The 14,213-nt window shown below is 40.9% G+C and overlaps 1 protein-coding gene across 1 annotated transcript in view; it reads left to right on the forward strand.

Moving 5' to 3' along the window:
• Positions 1 to 14,213, forward strand: part of cacnb4b (calcium channel, voltage-dependent, beta 4b subunit) — a 54,632-nt gene that overhangs the window by 12,694 nt on the left and 27,725 nt on the right. Inside the window, 1 exon segment of the mRNA XM_062997667.1 lies at positions 1,159 to 1,281. Coding sequence (XP_062853737.1) covers positions 1,159 to 1,281 — 123 coding nt within the window.

The following is a 14,213-nucleotide window of genomic DNA, read 5'->3' on the forward strand; positions in this document are numbered from 1 at the left end:
CTGGCATTGGTTGTATGAGATATATATATATATATATATATATATATATATATATATATATACACCAATAAGGCATAACATTATGACCACCTTTCTAATATTGTGTTGGTCCCCAATTTGCTGCCAGAACAGCCCTGACCTGTCGAGGTATGGACTCCACTAGACCCCTGAAGGCGTGCTGTGGTATCTGGCACCAAGATGTTAGCAGCAGATCCTTTAACTCCTGTAAGTTGTGAGGTGGAGCCTCCATGGATCAGACTTGTTTGTCCAGCACATCCCACAGATGCTTTATTGGATTGAGATCTGGGGAAATTGGAGGCCAAGTCAACACCTCAAACTGGTTGTTGTGCTCCTCAAACCATTCCTGAAGCATTTTTGCTTTGTGGCAGGGCGCATTATCCTGCTGAAAGAGGCCACACCCATCAGGGAATACCGTTTCCATGAAAGGGTGTACATGGTCTGCAACAGTGCCTAGGTAGGTGGTACGTGTCAAAGTAACATCCACATGGATGGCAGGACCCAAGGTTTCCCAGCAGAACATTGCCCAAAGCATCACACTGCCTCCGCCAGCTTGCCTTCTTCCCATAGTGCATCCTGGTGCCATGTGTTCCCCAGGTAAGCGACGTGTATCAATGAGCCTTGGCCACCCATGACCCTGCTGCTGGTTTACCACTGTTCCTTCTTTGGGCCACTTTTAATAGATACTGACCCCTGCAGACCGGGAACACCCCACAAGAGCTGCAGTTTTGGGGATGCTCTGACCCAGTCATCAAGCCATCATAGTTTGGCCCATTTTTCCTGCTTCTAACACATCAACTTTGAGGATAAAATGTTCACTTGCTGCTTAATATATCCCACCCACTAACAGGTGTCGTGATGATGGACAATCAGTGTTGTTCACTTCACCTGTCAGTGGTCATAATGTTATGCCTGGTCGGTGTATATATGTATATATGCACAGAGCCTTGACCATGAACCCATGACACTGTTGGAATAAACTGGAACATTGGATGTGAGTCAGGTCCAACCAATCTCATACTACCAATGCCTGGTCACATATAAACATTTGTGATAATGGTTGTTTATGTTTGCTCATTTCTGAAATATCTGTTTTATCTGTTATCTAACCAGTGGCCTTAATGGCTTTTTTTGTTGCAGGCCAAAGCGGTGGCCTTCGCCGTAAAGACTAACGTCTGTTACTGTGGAGCACTGGACGAGGATGTGCCCGTGCCAGGAACAGCCATCTCATTTGATGCTAAGGACTTCCTGCACATCAAAGAGGTACAATGTTTCACATTGTGGTCACAATTATAAATCCTCCTCCAGATCCATTGATGACTCAGAACTCACAAAGCAGTACGTAAGCAAACGTGTATTGTGAGCATGCTGCAACACTGCACATACACACTGGTGGGAAATGTAATTGAATTGCCTTTTTCTGATTGCCTCTATTATGGCATAATTGTTAGCCGAATAATTGCAGATCATTAAACAAAACATATTAGACAAAGAAACTTGAGATAAAAACAACACATTTCAAAAAGCATGATTTAATTTATTCAGGAAAGTAAGTTACTCAACACCCACCACTGCCCTCTTCACTTCTTAATCAGCCAGTTCACCAATTTGTAATTTAATCTGTAGGCCAGTTAGGCTAATTAAACAAAGCCAGGCTTGATTTCATCCAACAGAGGCAGTGTGATGCCCTGGGCAATGTTCCCCTGGGGAACCTTGTGTTCTGGCATTTATGTGGGTGGTACTTTTACATGCACCACTTTTCTAAACACTGTTGCCAAACAAGTACAACACTTTACAGCAACGATATTACCTAATGTCAGCCTCTTTAGCATAATGCACCCTGCCACACTGCAAAACATTTTTACATTGGGTTTGAGTAACATGACAAAGATGTCAAGGTGTTGACTCATATTGCTGGCCACAAAGTCCCGTATTTTAATACAATCAGGACTCTGTGGGTTGAGCTGGACAAACAGGTCCAATCCAACAGGCTACAGCCATAACAGTTGCTAACAGCTGAAATAAATCAGTTATATAAGGGAAGTTATATAGAATAAAATGCCTTTATTTGTCATATATACATATACAGATGTACAATACAACAAAATTATTTCTTCGCATATCCCAACTTGTTTGTAAGCTGGGGTCAGAGCGCAGGGTCGGCCATCGTACGCCCCCCCTGGAGCATAGAGGGTTAAGGGCCTTGCTCAAGGGCCCAACAGTGGCTGCATAGCAGAGCTGGGATTCGAACTCTCAACCTTTTATGCCCAAAGCTCTACCCACTAGGCTACCACTGTCCCTATATGCTTACAGTGTATATGCTTCCAACATTGCAGCAACGGTTTAGGGATGGACTTTTCCTGTTTTAGTATTACTTTGCTCTTGTGCACAAAGCAAGGTCTATAAAGACATGAAGAAAAACTTGGTTTAAAGAAACTTCAGTGACCTCAGCCATACTAAACAGCTTCGGAATGAACTGGAACGTGCATTGAGGCTTTCTTGACCATCATCAGTGCCCAGCCATACAAATGTTCTTTTGAAAATTCCCACAGACGGAGTGGCTGTTGTTATAGCTGAAAAGATCACATAGAGGTCACTCTGTTTTAATAACATTTGTTTTTTTAATGGAATGTCCAACAAGCCTATGGTCAGGCAGAGATGTCGCACGTAAGTCGCACGCACAGCGACTTCAGACTCACCTCGGACTCGTTTCAAATGACTTGGACTCGACTCGTGACTCACGAAAATTGATTTGTGGACAACAAAAGTCAGCAACATTAGTTACGTGTGACAATTATATATATATATATATATATATATATATACAGTATATATATATATATATATATATATATACAGTGTATCACAAAAGTGAGTACACCCCTCACATTTCTGCAGATATTTAAGTATATCTTTTCATGGGACAACACTGACAAAATGACACTTTGACACAATGAAAAGTAGTCTGTGTGCAGCTTATATAACAGTGTACATTTATTCTTCCCTCAAAATAACTCAATATACAGCCATTAATGTCTAAACCACCGGCAACAAAAGTGAGTACACCCCTAAGAGACTACACCCCTAAATGTCCAAATTGAGCACTGCTCGTAATTTTCCCTCCAAAATGTCATGTGACTCGCTAGTGTTACTAGGTCTCGGGTGTGCATAGGGAGCAGGTGTGTTCAATTTAGTAGTACAGCTCTCACACTCTCTCATACTGGTCACTGAAAGTTCCAACATGGCACCTCATGGCAAAGAACTCTCTGAGGATCTTAAAAGACGAATTGTTGCGCTACATGAAGATGGCCAAGGCTACAAGAAGATTGCCAACACCCTAAAACTGAGCTACAGCACAGTGGCCAAGATCATCCAGCGTTTTAAAAGAGCAGGGTCCACTCAGAACAGACCTCGCGTTGGTCGTCCAAAGAAGCTGAGTGCACATGCTCAGCGTCACATCCAACTGCTGTCTTTGAAAGATAGGCGCAGGAGTGCTGTCAGCATTGCTGCAGAGATTGAAAAGGTGGGGGGTCAGCCTGTCAGTGCTCAGACCATACGCCGCACACTACATCAAATTGGTCTGCATGGCTGTCACCCCAGAAGGAAGCCTCTTCTGAAGTCTCTACACAAGAAAGCCCGCAAACAGTTTGCTGAAGACATGTCAACAAAGGACATGGATTACTGGAACCATGTCCTATGGTCTGATGAGACCAAGATTAATTTGTTTGGTTCAGATGGTCTCAAGCATGTGTGGCGGCAATCAGGTGAGGAGTACAAAGATAAGTGTGTCATGCCTACAGTCAAGCATGGTGGTGGGAATGCCATGGTCTGGGGCTGCATGAGTGCAGCAGGTGTTGGGGAGTTACATTTCATTGAGGGACACATGAACTCCAATATGTACTGTGAAATACTGAAGCAGAGCATGATCCCCTCCCTCCGGAAACTGGGTCGCAGGGCAGTGTTCCAGCATGATAATGACCCCAAACACACCTCTAAGACGACCACTGCTTTATTGAAGAGGCTGAGGGTAAAGGTGATGGACTGGCCAAGCATGTCTCCAGACCTAAACCCAATAGAACATCGTTGGGGCATCCTCAAGCGGAAGGTGGAGGAGCGCAAAGTCTCGAATATCCGCCAGCTCCGTGATGTCATCATGGAGGAGTGGAAAAGCATTCCAGTGGCAACCTGTGAAGCTCTGATAAACTCCATGCCCAGGAGAGTTAAGGCAGTTCTGGGAAATAATGGTGGCCACACAAAATATTGACACTTCAGGAACTTTCACTAAGGGGTGTACTCACTTTTGTTGCCGGTGGTTTAGACATTAATGGCTGTATATTGAGTTATTTTGAGGGAAGAATAAATGTACACTGTTATATAAGCTGCACACAGACTACTTTTCATTGTGTCATTTTGTCAGTGTTGTCCCATGAAAAGATATACTTAAATATCTGCCGAAATGTGAGGGGTGTACTCACTTTTGTGATACACTGTATATATATATATATATATACAGTACAGTATATATATATATATATATATATATATGATCCGACATCATTCTGATCATGTCATTTTCTGCTCTCTAATAACACTCCGGCCCTTTTAACCCGCAACGCACACAATGGGTAAATTTTCCAGCCAGCTTCCGGCTCCATACTTAAAATGGTGGAATACCCTACGTAGTGCACTTCACAGTAACAGATAATGTGAATGGAACGCTCCTACAGAATTGGCGCTAATGATTTTAAGAACCGCTTTCTGAACCAATCAGAACCAATATAGTAAGAAATGCTGTTATTTGCATGTATTTAGTTTGCAGCGTCACACAGATGATTGTCAATGAAACGCTTGATTGGCTTTCTAATGAGTTCGTGTTTTACTTCACAACCAGGAAAAGTTTGGAGGTTTGTAATTATAAGCACATTTACAAAATAACGGATTATATTCCTAATGGGGACACATGGTTATAAATTTAATAGCATCTGGAACAACATAAGGTAAGGTAAGCAGTATTATGGATTTTTTGCTGTGTTTGGGATTTTGGCCGCTGTGCCGTGATTTATCCCGCTTTTGTTTTGCAATGAAAACAAAACGTCAGTTTAAGCTGTTAACTGGTATCTAGGAAAGGCACGAAGTAAAACGGCAAAATACAGTTGCTAATCTGTTGTTGTTTTTATCTGAACTTACATATTATTTGTTTATTTCTACACTAAATTTCCAATATATGTTTTGTGTATATTATATTGACTCGTGACTTGACTTGGACTCTAGCCTAAAGACTCGTGACTCGACTCGGACTCGTATTTTGTGACTTGTGAACATCTCTGTGGTCAGGTGTCCTAATACTTTTGGCCATTTAGTGTATGACAATGAACACTTAAAAAGAATATTTTCACTTCTCTTTATTAGTTTAAGTGTTTCAGTCACAGTCATCTAATGCGGGTTAATAAAATCACTTATATAAAATACATTGTTAAGCCAAAACCCTTAGGACCACCCCACGGAACCCCAATTTTTCACATCATGTTTAAATAAAAATAATGCATGTCAGGGCGCTCAGGTGGCACAGCGGTGAAACACACTAGTGCACCAGAGCTGACGTTTTGAACTCGTCGGTTCAAATCTCAGCTCTACTATCTGGCAGGCAGGGCGCCTACATGAACAATGATTGGCTGTTGTTCTAGGGGGGTGCTGGACAGGACCTCATAACTGATGCAATTACGACTTCTGCTGGCTGATTGATGTGGGATAATGTGTTGATCAGGGTGTGGCTCTCCGTACACAAAGCTGATCCACATATGAACTCGCCTCATGCAGGTGAAAAGATGCAGTCGGCTACTGCACACGCGTCGGAGGGGGCGTGTGTCAGTCTCGGCTCTCCTCAACCAAGGTGGAGATCAACATCAGTAGAAAGGAAGCACAACGTAATCGGGTATTTGGATACGACTAGATTGGGAGGAAAATTGTGGAAAATGCAAAAAAAAAAAAGTTTGTGGACACCTGACACATTCAGTAGATAGAGTGGTGACTATATACACTATATTGCTAAAAGTATGCATACTGGACATCATATTCTAAAGCCATGGGCATTAATATCAAGTTATTATGCTTAGAATACTGTCTGCATAATTTTGGCAGGTATCAAAAGAATCAAAAGAAAAAAATTTTGAGGTCAAGCACTAATGTACACCGATCAGCCATAACATTAAAACCACCTCCTTGTTTCCACACACTGTCCATTTTATCAGCTCCACTTACCATATACAGTGGGGCCAAAAAGTGTTTAGTCAGCCACTGATTGTGCAAATTCTCCTACTTAGAAAGATGAGAGAGGTCTGTAATTTTCATCATAGGTACACTTCAACTATGAGAGACAAAATGAGAAAAACAAATCCAGGAAATCACATTGTAGGATTTTTAAAGAATTTATTTGCAAATTATGGTGGAAAATAAGTATTTGGTCACCCACAAACAAGCAAGATTTCTGGCTCTCACAGACCTGTAACTTCTTCTTTAAGAAGCTCTTCTGTCCTCCACTCGTTACCTGTATTAATGGCACCTGTTTGACCTCGTTATCTGTATAAAAGACACCTGTCCACAGCCTCAAACAGTCAGACTCCAAACTCAACCATGGCCAAGACCAAAGAGCTGTCGACGGACACCAGGAAGAAAATTGTAGACCTGCACCAGGCTGGGAAGAGTGAATCTACAATAGGCAAGCAGGTTGGTGTGAATAAATCAACTGTGGGAGCAATTGTAAGAAAATGGAAGACATACAAGACCATTGATAATCTCCCTCGATCTGGGGCCCCACGCAAGATCTCATCCCGTGGGGTCAAAATGATCATGAGAACGGTGAGCAAAAATCCCAGAACTACACGGAGGGACCTGATGAATGACCTGGAGAGAGCTGGGACCAAAGTAACAAAGGCTACCATCAGTAACACACTACGCCGAGAGGGACTCAAATCCTGCAGTGCCAGGCGTGTCCCCCTGCTTCAGCCAGTACATGTCCAGGCCCGTCTGAAGTTTGCCAGAGAGCATATGGATGATCCAGAAGAGGATTGGGAGAATATCATGTGGTCAGATGAAACCAAAATGGAACTTTTTGGTAAAAACTCAACTCGTCGTGTTTGGAGGAAGAAGAATGCTGAGTTGCATCCCAAGTACACCATACCTACTGTGAAGCATGGGGGTGGAAACATCATGCTTTGGGGCTGTTTTTCTGCAAAGGGGACAGGACGACTGATCCGTGTTAAGGGAAGAATGAACGGGGCCATGTATCGTGAGATTTTAAGCCAAAACCTCCTTCCATCAGTGAGAGCATTGAAGATGGAACGTGGCTGGGTCTTCCAGCATGACAATGATCCCAAACACACCGCTCGGGCAACGAAGGAGTGGCTCCGTAAAAAGCATTTCAAGGTCCTGGAGTGGCCCAGCCAGTCTCCAGACCTCAACCCCATAGAAAATTTGTGGAGGGAGTTGAAAGTCCGTGTTGCCCAGCGACAGCCCCAAAACATCACTGCTCTAGAGGAGATTTGCATGGAGGAATGGGCCAAAATACCAGCTACAGTGTGTGCAAACCTGGTGAAGACTTACAGGAAACGTTTCACCTCTGTCATTGCCAACAAGGGTTATGTTACAAAGTATTGAGTTGAACTTTTGTTATTGACCAAATACTTATTTTCCACCATAATTTACAAATACATTCTTAAAAAATACTACAATGTGATTTCCTGGATTTTTTTTTCTCATTTTGTCTCTCATAGTTGAAGTGTACCTATGATGAAAATTACAGACCTCTCTCATCTTTCTAAGTAGGAGAACTTGCACAATCAGTGGCTGACTAAATACTTTTTGGCCCCACTGTAGAGGCACTTTGTAGTTCTACAATGACTGACTGTAGTCCATCTGTTTCTCTGCATGCTTTGTTAGCCCTCTTTTATGCTGTTGTTCAATAGGCAGGACTCTACCAGGACCACTACAGAGCAGGTATTATTTGGGTGGTGGGTCCTTCTCAGCACTGCAGTGACACTGACATGGTGGTGGTGTGTTAGTGTGTGTTGTGCTGGTATGAGTGGATAAGACACAGCAGTGTGTCATGGCCACGCTGTATTAACCTGTGGAAATGAGATCCTAATGTGGCCATGACTTAGTGAGGTATGGGAATTAGATATCCAAAGATGATATATCTGAATTTGGTTTAAATCTTGGAGCATTCGCTTATATAAAGCCGAGCTTACGTTTCCTTGACAGACATGTACATGAATCCTGAGAGAGCAAATATATGATACTGTATGCGTTATGCAAGCCTTATTAGGTTGTGGCTATGCATTAGGATCTTGTTCCCATGTCATACTAAGTTGTGACCAGGCATACATTTTATTTATATACAATGTCACCACCGGTGCTCTGCACCACCCCCACCAAATGTTCATAGCAAAGTCTATTTCATAACAATTGTGCATGTGATGATCAGGGATCTATAAAATTTTTGGCTGATGGTCATTACTCATAAAACACATGTTGAACGCTGAAGATACGATCAGACATTAAACTTGAGTGATTTTTAAAAGGGTCAAATCAGTATGTCTAGAAAACACCACTGACAGTTTTCTGAGGGCTAACCTCCATGGTTAGATATAATACAATCAATAACTGAGTGAATATATATATATATATATATATACAGTGTATCACAAAAGTGAGTACACCCATCACATTTCTGCAAATATTTCATTATATCTTTTCATGGGACAACACTATAGACATGAAACTTGGATATAACTTAGAGTAGTCAGTGTACAGCTTGTATAGCAGTGTAGATTTACTGTCTTCTGAAAATAACTCAACACACAGCCATTAATGTCTAAATAGCTGGCAACATAAGTGAGTACACCCCACAGTGAACATGTCCAAATTGTGCCCAAATGTGTCGTTGTCCCTCCCTGGTGTCATGTGTCAAGGTCCCAGGTGTAAATGGGGAGCAGGGCTGTTAAATTTGGTGTTTTGGGTACAATTCTCTCATACTGGCCACTGGATATTCAACATGGCACCTCATGGCAAAGAACTCTCTGAGGATGTGAGAAATAGAATTGTTGCTCTCCACAAAGATGGCCTGGGCTATAAGAAGATTGCTAACACCCTGAAACTGAGCTACAGCATGGTGGCCAAGGTCATACAGCGGTTTTCCAGGACAGGTTCCACTCGGAACAGGCTTCGCCAGGGTCGACCAAAGAAGTTGAGTCCACGTGTTCGGCGTCATATCCAGAGGTTGGCTTTAAAAAATAGACACATGAGTGCTGCCAGCATTGCTGCAGAGGTTGAAGACGTGGGAGGTCAGCCTGTCAGTGCTCAGACCATACGCCGCACACTGCATCAACTCGGTCTGCATGGTCGTCATCCCAGAAGGAAGCTGACGCACAAGAAAGCCAGCAAACAGTTTGCTGAAGACAAGCAGTCCAAGAACATTACTGGAATGCCCTGTGGTCTGACGAGACCAAGATAAACTTGTTTGGCTCAGATGGTGTCCAGCATGTGTGGCGGCGCCCTGGTGAGAAGTACCAAGACAACTGTATCTTGCCTACAGTCAAGCATGGTGGTGGTAGCATCATGGTCTTGGGCTGCATGAGTGTTGCTGGCACTGGGGAGCTGCAGTTCATTGAGGGAAACATGAATTCCAACATGTACTGTGACATTCTGAAACAGAGCATGATCCCCTCCCTTCGAAAACTGGGCCTCATGGCAGTTTTCCAGCAGGATAACGACCCCAAACACAACCTCCAAGATGACAACTGCCTTGCTGAGGAAGCTGAAGGTAAAGGTGATGGACTAAACCCAATTGAGCACCTGTGGCGCATCCTCAAGTGGAAGGTGGAGGAGTTCAAGGTGTCTAACATCCACCAGCTCCGTGATGTCATCATGGAGGAGTGGAAGAGGATTCCAGTAGCAACCTGTGCAGCTCTGGTGAATTCCATGCCCAGGAGGGTTAAGGCGGTGCTGGATAATAATGGTGGTCACACAAAATATTGACACTTTGGGCACAATTTGGACATGTTCACTGTGGGGTGTACTCACTTATGTTGCCAGCTATTTAGACATTAATGGCTGTGTGTTGAGTTATTTTCAGAAGACAGTAAATCTACACTGCTATACAAGTTGTACACTGACTACTCTAAGTTATATCCAAGTTTTATTTCTATAGGGTTGTCCCATGAAAAGATATAATAAAATATTTGCTAAATATTTGCTATATATATATATATATATATATATATATATGTTTTATTTATGCATTTTCTCCCCTTTTTCTCCCTTTTTAGCACGTCCAATTGCCCGATTGAGTCATGCTTCCTCTCCACCAATGCCGATCCCTGCTCTGAATGAGGAGAACGAAGCTAACCCTCGCCTCCTCCGACACGTGGGCAGCATGCCGTATGCATTTTATCCCCTGCACTTTGACAAGTGCAGTGCAGCTCAGCGGAGAGGACACACCCTGAGAGCACTCTTTTCTCATCTCTGTGCAGGCGCCAACAATCAGCCAGCAGAGGTCGTAATTGCACCATCCGGCTTAGTCCCGCCCAAATCTGAACAACAGGCCAATTGTTGTTCATGTGGCCTCTCAGTCTTAGCCGGTAGGCAGAGCTGAGATTCGATACGATGTATTCGAGATCCCAGCTCTGGTTCCAGCGTGTGTTTTTACCGCTGCGCCACCTGAGCGGCACTGAGTGAAATTTTTAAAGTTGGTGCTGTACCATTAGAAAAACATAATAACTTTAACATAATACAACCATGCCAAACAAAATAAAAACACATTGGACAAGTACAAAATGATGAAAAATGTGCTTAATATAAGACTAGACATCAGGCCAAACACCTAATATGCTACAGATCTTTGTATACCCCACATTATACTGTATATTGAGTCATATGTCAAAGAAAACCAGGTTTCAAGACATATATTGTGTCAGTTGTAGTAAAAAACCTTATTACTTACCGACTGCAATATATTCATGCATTAAAATGATCTGCCTTGCAAGTAAATGTCACAGTTTTATAAAGATCAGCTTTTTTATTCACTTGTAAATGCCAGCATAATCTAAGAAAAAACATACTGCAATAGACGCAAGATATAAATAAATAAGATAAACTATATGGCACAAAGTTTGTGGACACCTGACACATTCAGTATATAGAGTGGTGACTATATACACTATATTGCTAAAAGTATGCATACTGGACATCATATTCTAAAGCCATGGACATTAATATCAGGTTTTTATGCTTAGAATACTGTCTGCATAATTTTAGCAGGTATCTGGGAGAGTTGTCCAGTCATTCAAAAGAAGCACTAATGTTGGACATTTACACAGATCAGCCATAACATTATCAGCTCCATTTACCATATAGAAGCACTTTGTAGTTCTACAATTACTGACTTTAGTCCATCTATTTCTCTGCATGCTTTGTTAGCCTCTTTTCATGCTGTTCTTCAATGGTCAGGACTGTCCCAGGACCACTACAGAGCAGGTATTATTTGGGTGGTGGGTCATTCTTAGCACTGCAGTGCAGTGGTGTATAGTAACGAAGTAATAATACTTCGTTACAGTACTTAAGTAGTTTTTTGAAGTACTTGTACTTTACTGGAGTATAAAAATTTTCGTTAACTTAAACTTTTACTCCACTACATTTTCTAAAGAAATTGTGTACTTTTACTCCGTTACATTCGCTGTATGTAAATTCGTTACTCGTTACTACAGAATGAAAGTTAAATTATGTGAGATGTGTGACGGACTGCACGCTGGTTTGGTGAATCTGCGCTTGTGAGTTAGACGGTGGTTAAACACATTAATGCGCATGTGCAAACGTTCTCTAAACGCTATCGGAGTTTTCTAAAAGTGCGTCGTTCACCCAAAGACACGCAAATATGGACATTTCAGAAGCTCCCCGTCCAACACACTGATGTAAGTTAACAATGATTAACAAAGTAAAGCTGCAGCATCAGCGTTTTTTTAATATTATTAGCATTAACATTGTTCAGATATCTACCTACCATTTTTACCGATTACATTCGAACCACAAATAAAACGTTTCATAAATCATTAAATTTGTTTGGAATTCATTGACTGCAAAACTCATGAAGACACGTCCATTATTTTTAAAAACTCACCTACGGACAAATATTCTTCTGTAACTTCTGTATTAGACCGGCAGAGGAGAGATTGATGGTGCTGAGGAACATGCAGCACATCTTTAACCCTTTAATCATCTCAACATGAACTCAACTTATCCAACTTATTATTAATGATTTTTCAGCTGTTGGCTTCAAGTTAGAAATGGTGTTTTCTTAAAGTAAGAATACCAATATTTTTTTAGTTTAACACATGGCATTCAGTGAGTAGATACAGCCCAAAAAAGATTATTTAAATACAGCTTATTTTACTCAAATATTTTGATTTAAAATAATGGTTGATAATGTTAAACTCTCCTGAGGTTTGCTTTAAATTAATTATGCCAAAATTATTTTTTTTTGTTATTGAAATATACTACCCAAATAAAAAAAAAAAAGGGACAGTATAGAAAATGCAAATAAAATAGATGCAGTGTTTCTTACATTTACATCGACTCACATTCTAAAAACGTTGGAACAGGAACATTTAGGGCTAGTAATAAGTTAAAAAAAAAAAAAATAAATAATGTCATGATTTCAAACAGGTGATGTCAACAGTTGATTATGATCATGAATTGGCACAAATCATGTTCAGATGAAAGGAAATAAACAGGTTAATTGTTAAGGTGGTTTACAGGCTTAAAAGAACAATCTTTATATTTAAAATGACCGCTTCCATTTATACTAACAGCATTTACTTTTACTTCTACTTTTAATACTTAAGTACATTTAATATCAAATTACTTTTGATACTTAAGTACATTAAACATCAGATACTTTTAGACTTTTACTCAAGTAATATTCTAAAAGGTGACTTTTACTTCTATCAAAGTAAATTTCTGGTAAGATACTTGTACTTTTACTCAAGTATGGCCTTCAGGTACTTTATACACCACTGCTGCAGTGACACTGACATGGTGGTGGTTTGTTAGTGTGTGTTGTGCTGGTATGAGTGGATCAGACACATCAATGCTGATGGAGTTTTTAAACACCTCACTGTCACTGCTACCAAAAATATATCCAGCCAACAGCACCCTGTGGGCAGCATCCTGTGACCACTGATGAAGGTCTAGAAGATGACCAACTCAAACCGCAGCAATAGATGAGTAATCGTCTCTGACTTTACAGCTTCAAGGTGGACCAACTAGGTAGGAGTGTCTAATAGAGTGGACAGTAAGTGGACACGGTATTTAACTCCAGCAGAGCTGGACTTTAAAAACATATGTAGAGAAATAGATGGACTACAGTCAGTAATTGTAGAACTTCAAAGTGCTTTTATATGGTAAGTGGAGCTGATAAAATGGACAGTGAGTGTAAAAACAAGGAGGTGGTTTTAATGTTATGGCTGATCGGTGTATAATATGTACAGTGGTACCTTGAAACTCAGCGTCAATTGGTTCTGGAAGTGGCGTTGAGTTTAAAAGGTGTTGAATTTTTTTCCATAAGGATATATGGGAAATCTGTTAATGTGTTCCATCGTCCCGTAGAACTGCATATATTTTAGGCTAATGTAAAATAATGGGGTTGTTTTTGACACTTATACACTGAAATAACACAAATATAATATATAAAACACTGAAATACAATTGAAAACAATTAAAATTCAACAAAAAATGAAACTTTAGCTTTACTTCTTTATTGTTTCCTTATGCTTGATCTTGGAATACCGTATTCCGTTCAGTAAAGGTGCATTCACTTGGGAAGCGACAAAACTTATTTTGCGCTGACTGTGCCATTATTTCCTATAGAGTGTGCCTGTGCACAAAGCGTAACGTGACTTATTGTACTAAAACAAGCGAGAAATTTTCTTAGTGAAGAGAACTTATGAGCAGTAATAATTAATTGAGGTTTAGTGTTTCTATGTCATTCTTTTAACGATAAACGTTTAGACTCTCTTGAAAAAGCTGATTCTTACAATTTTTCAGCACCCCGAGCTAAAACACAAGTTTAAAAGTGAAACAGGAGAAAAAATCAAACTAAAGACAGATGTATGTGGACACTTTCAAAAAGAATTTGACAGTTATTT

This window comes from Trichomycterus rosablanca, chromosome 6 (assembly GCF_030014385.1).
Source record: "Trichomycterus rosablanca isolate fTriRos1 chromosome 6, fTriRos1.hap1, whole genome shotgun sequence".
NCBI lineage: Eukaryota > Metazoa > Chordata > Actinopteri > Siluriformes > Trichomycteridae > Trichomycterus > Trichomycterus rosablanca.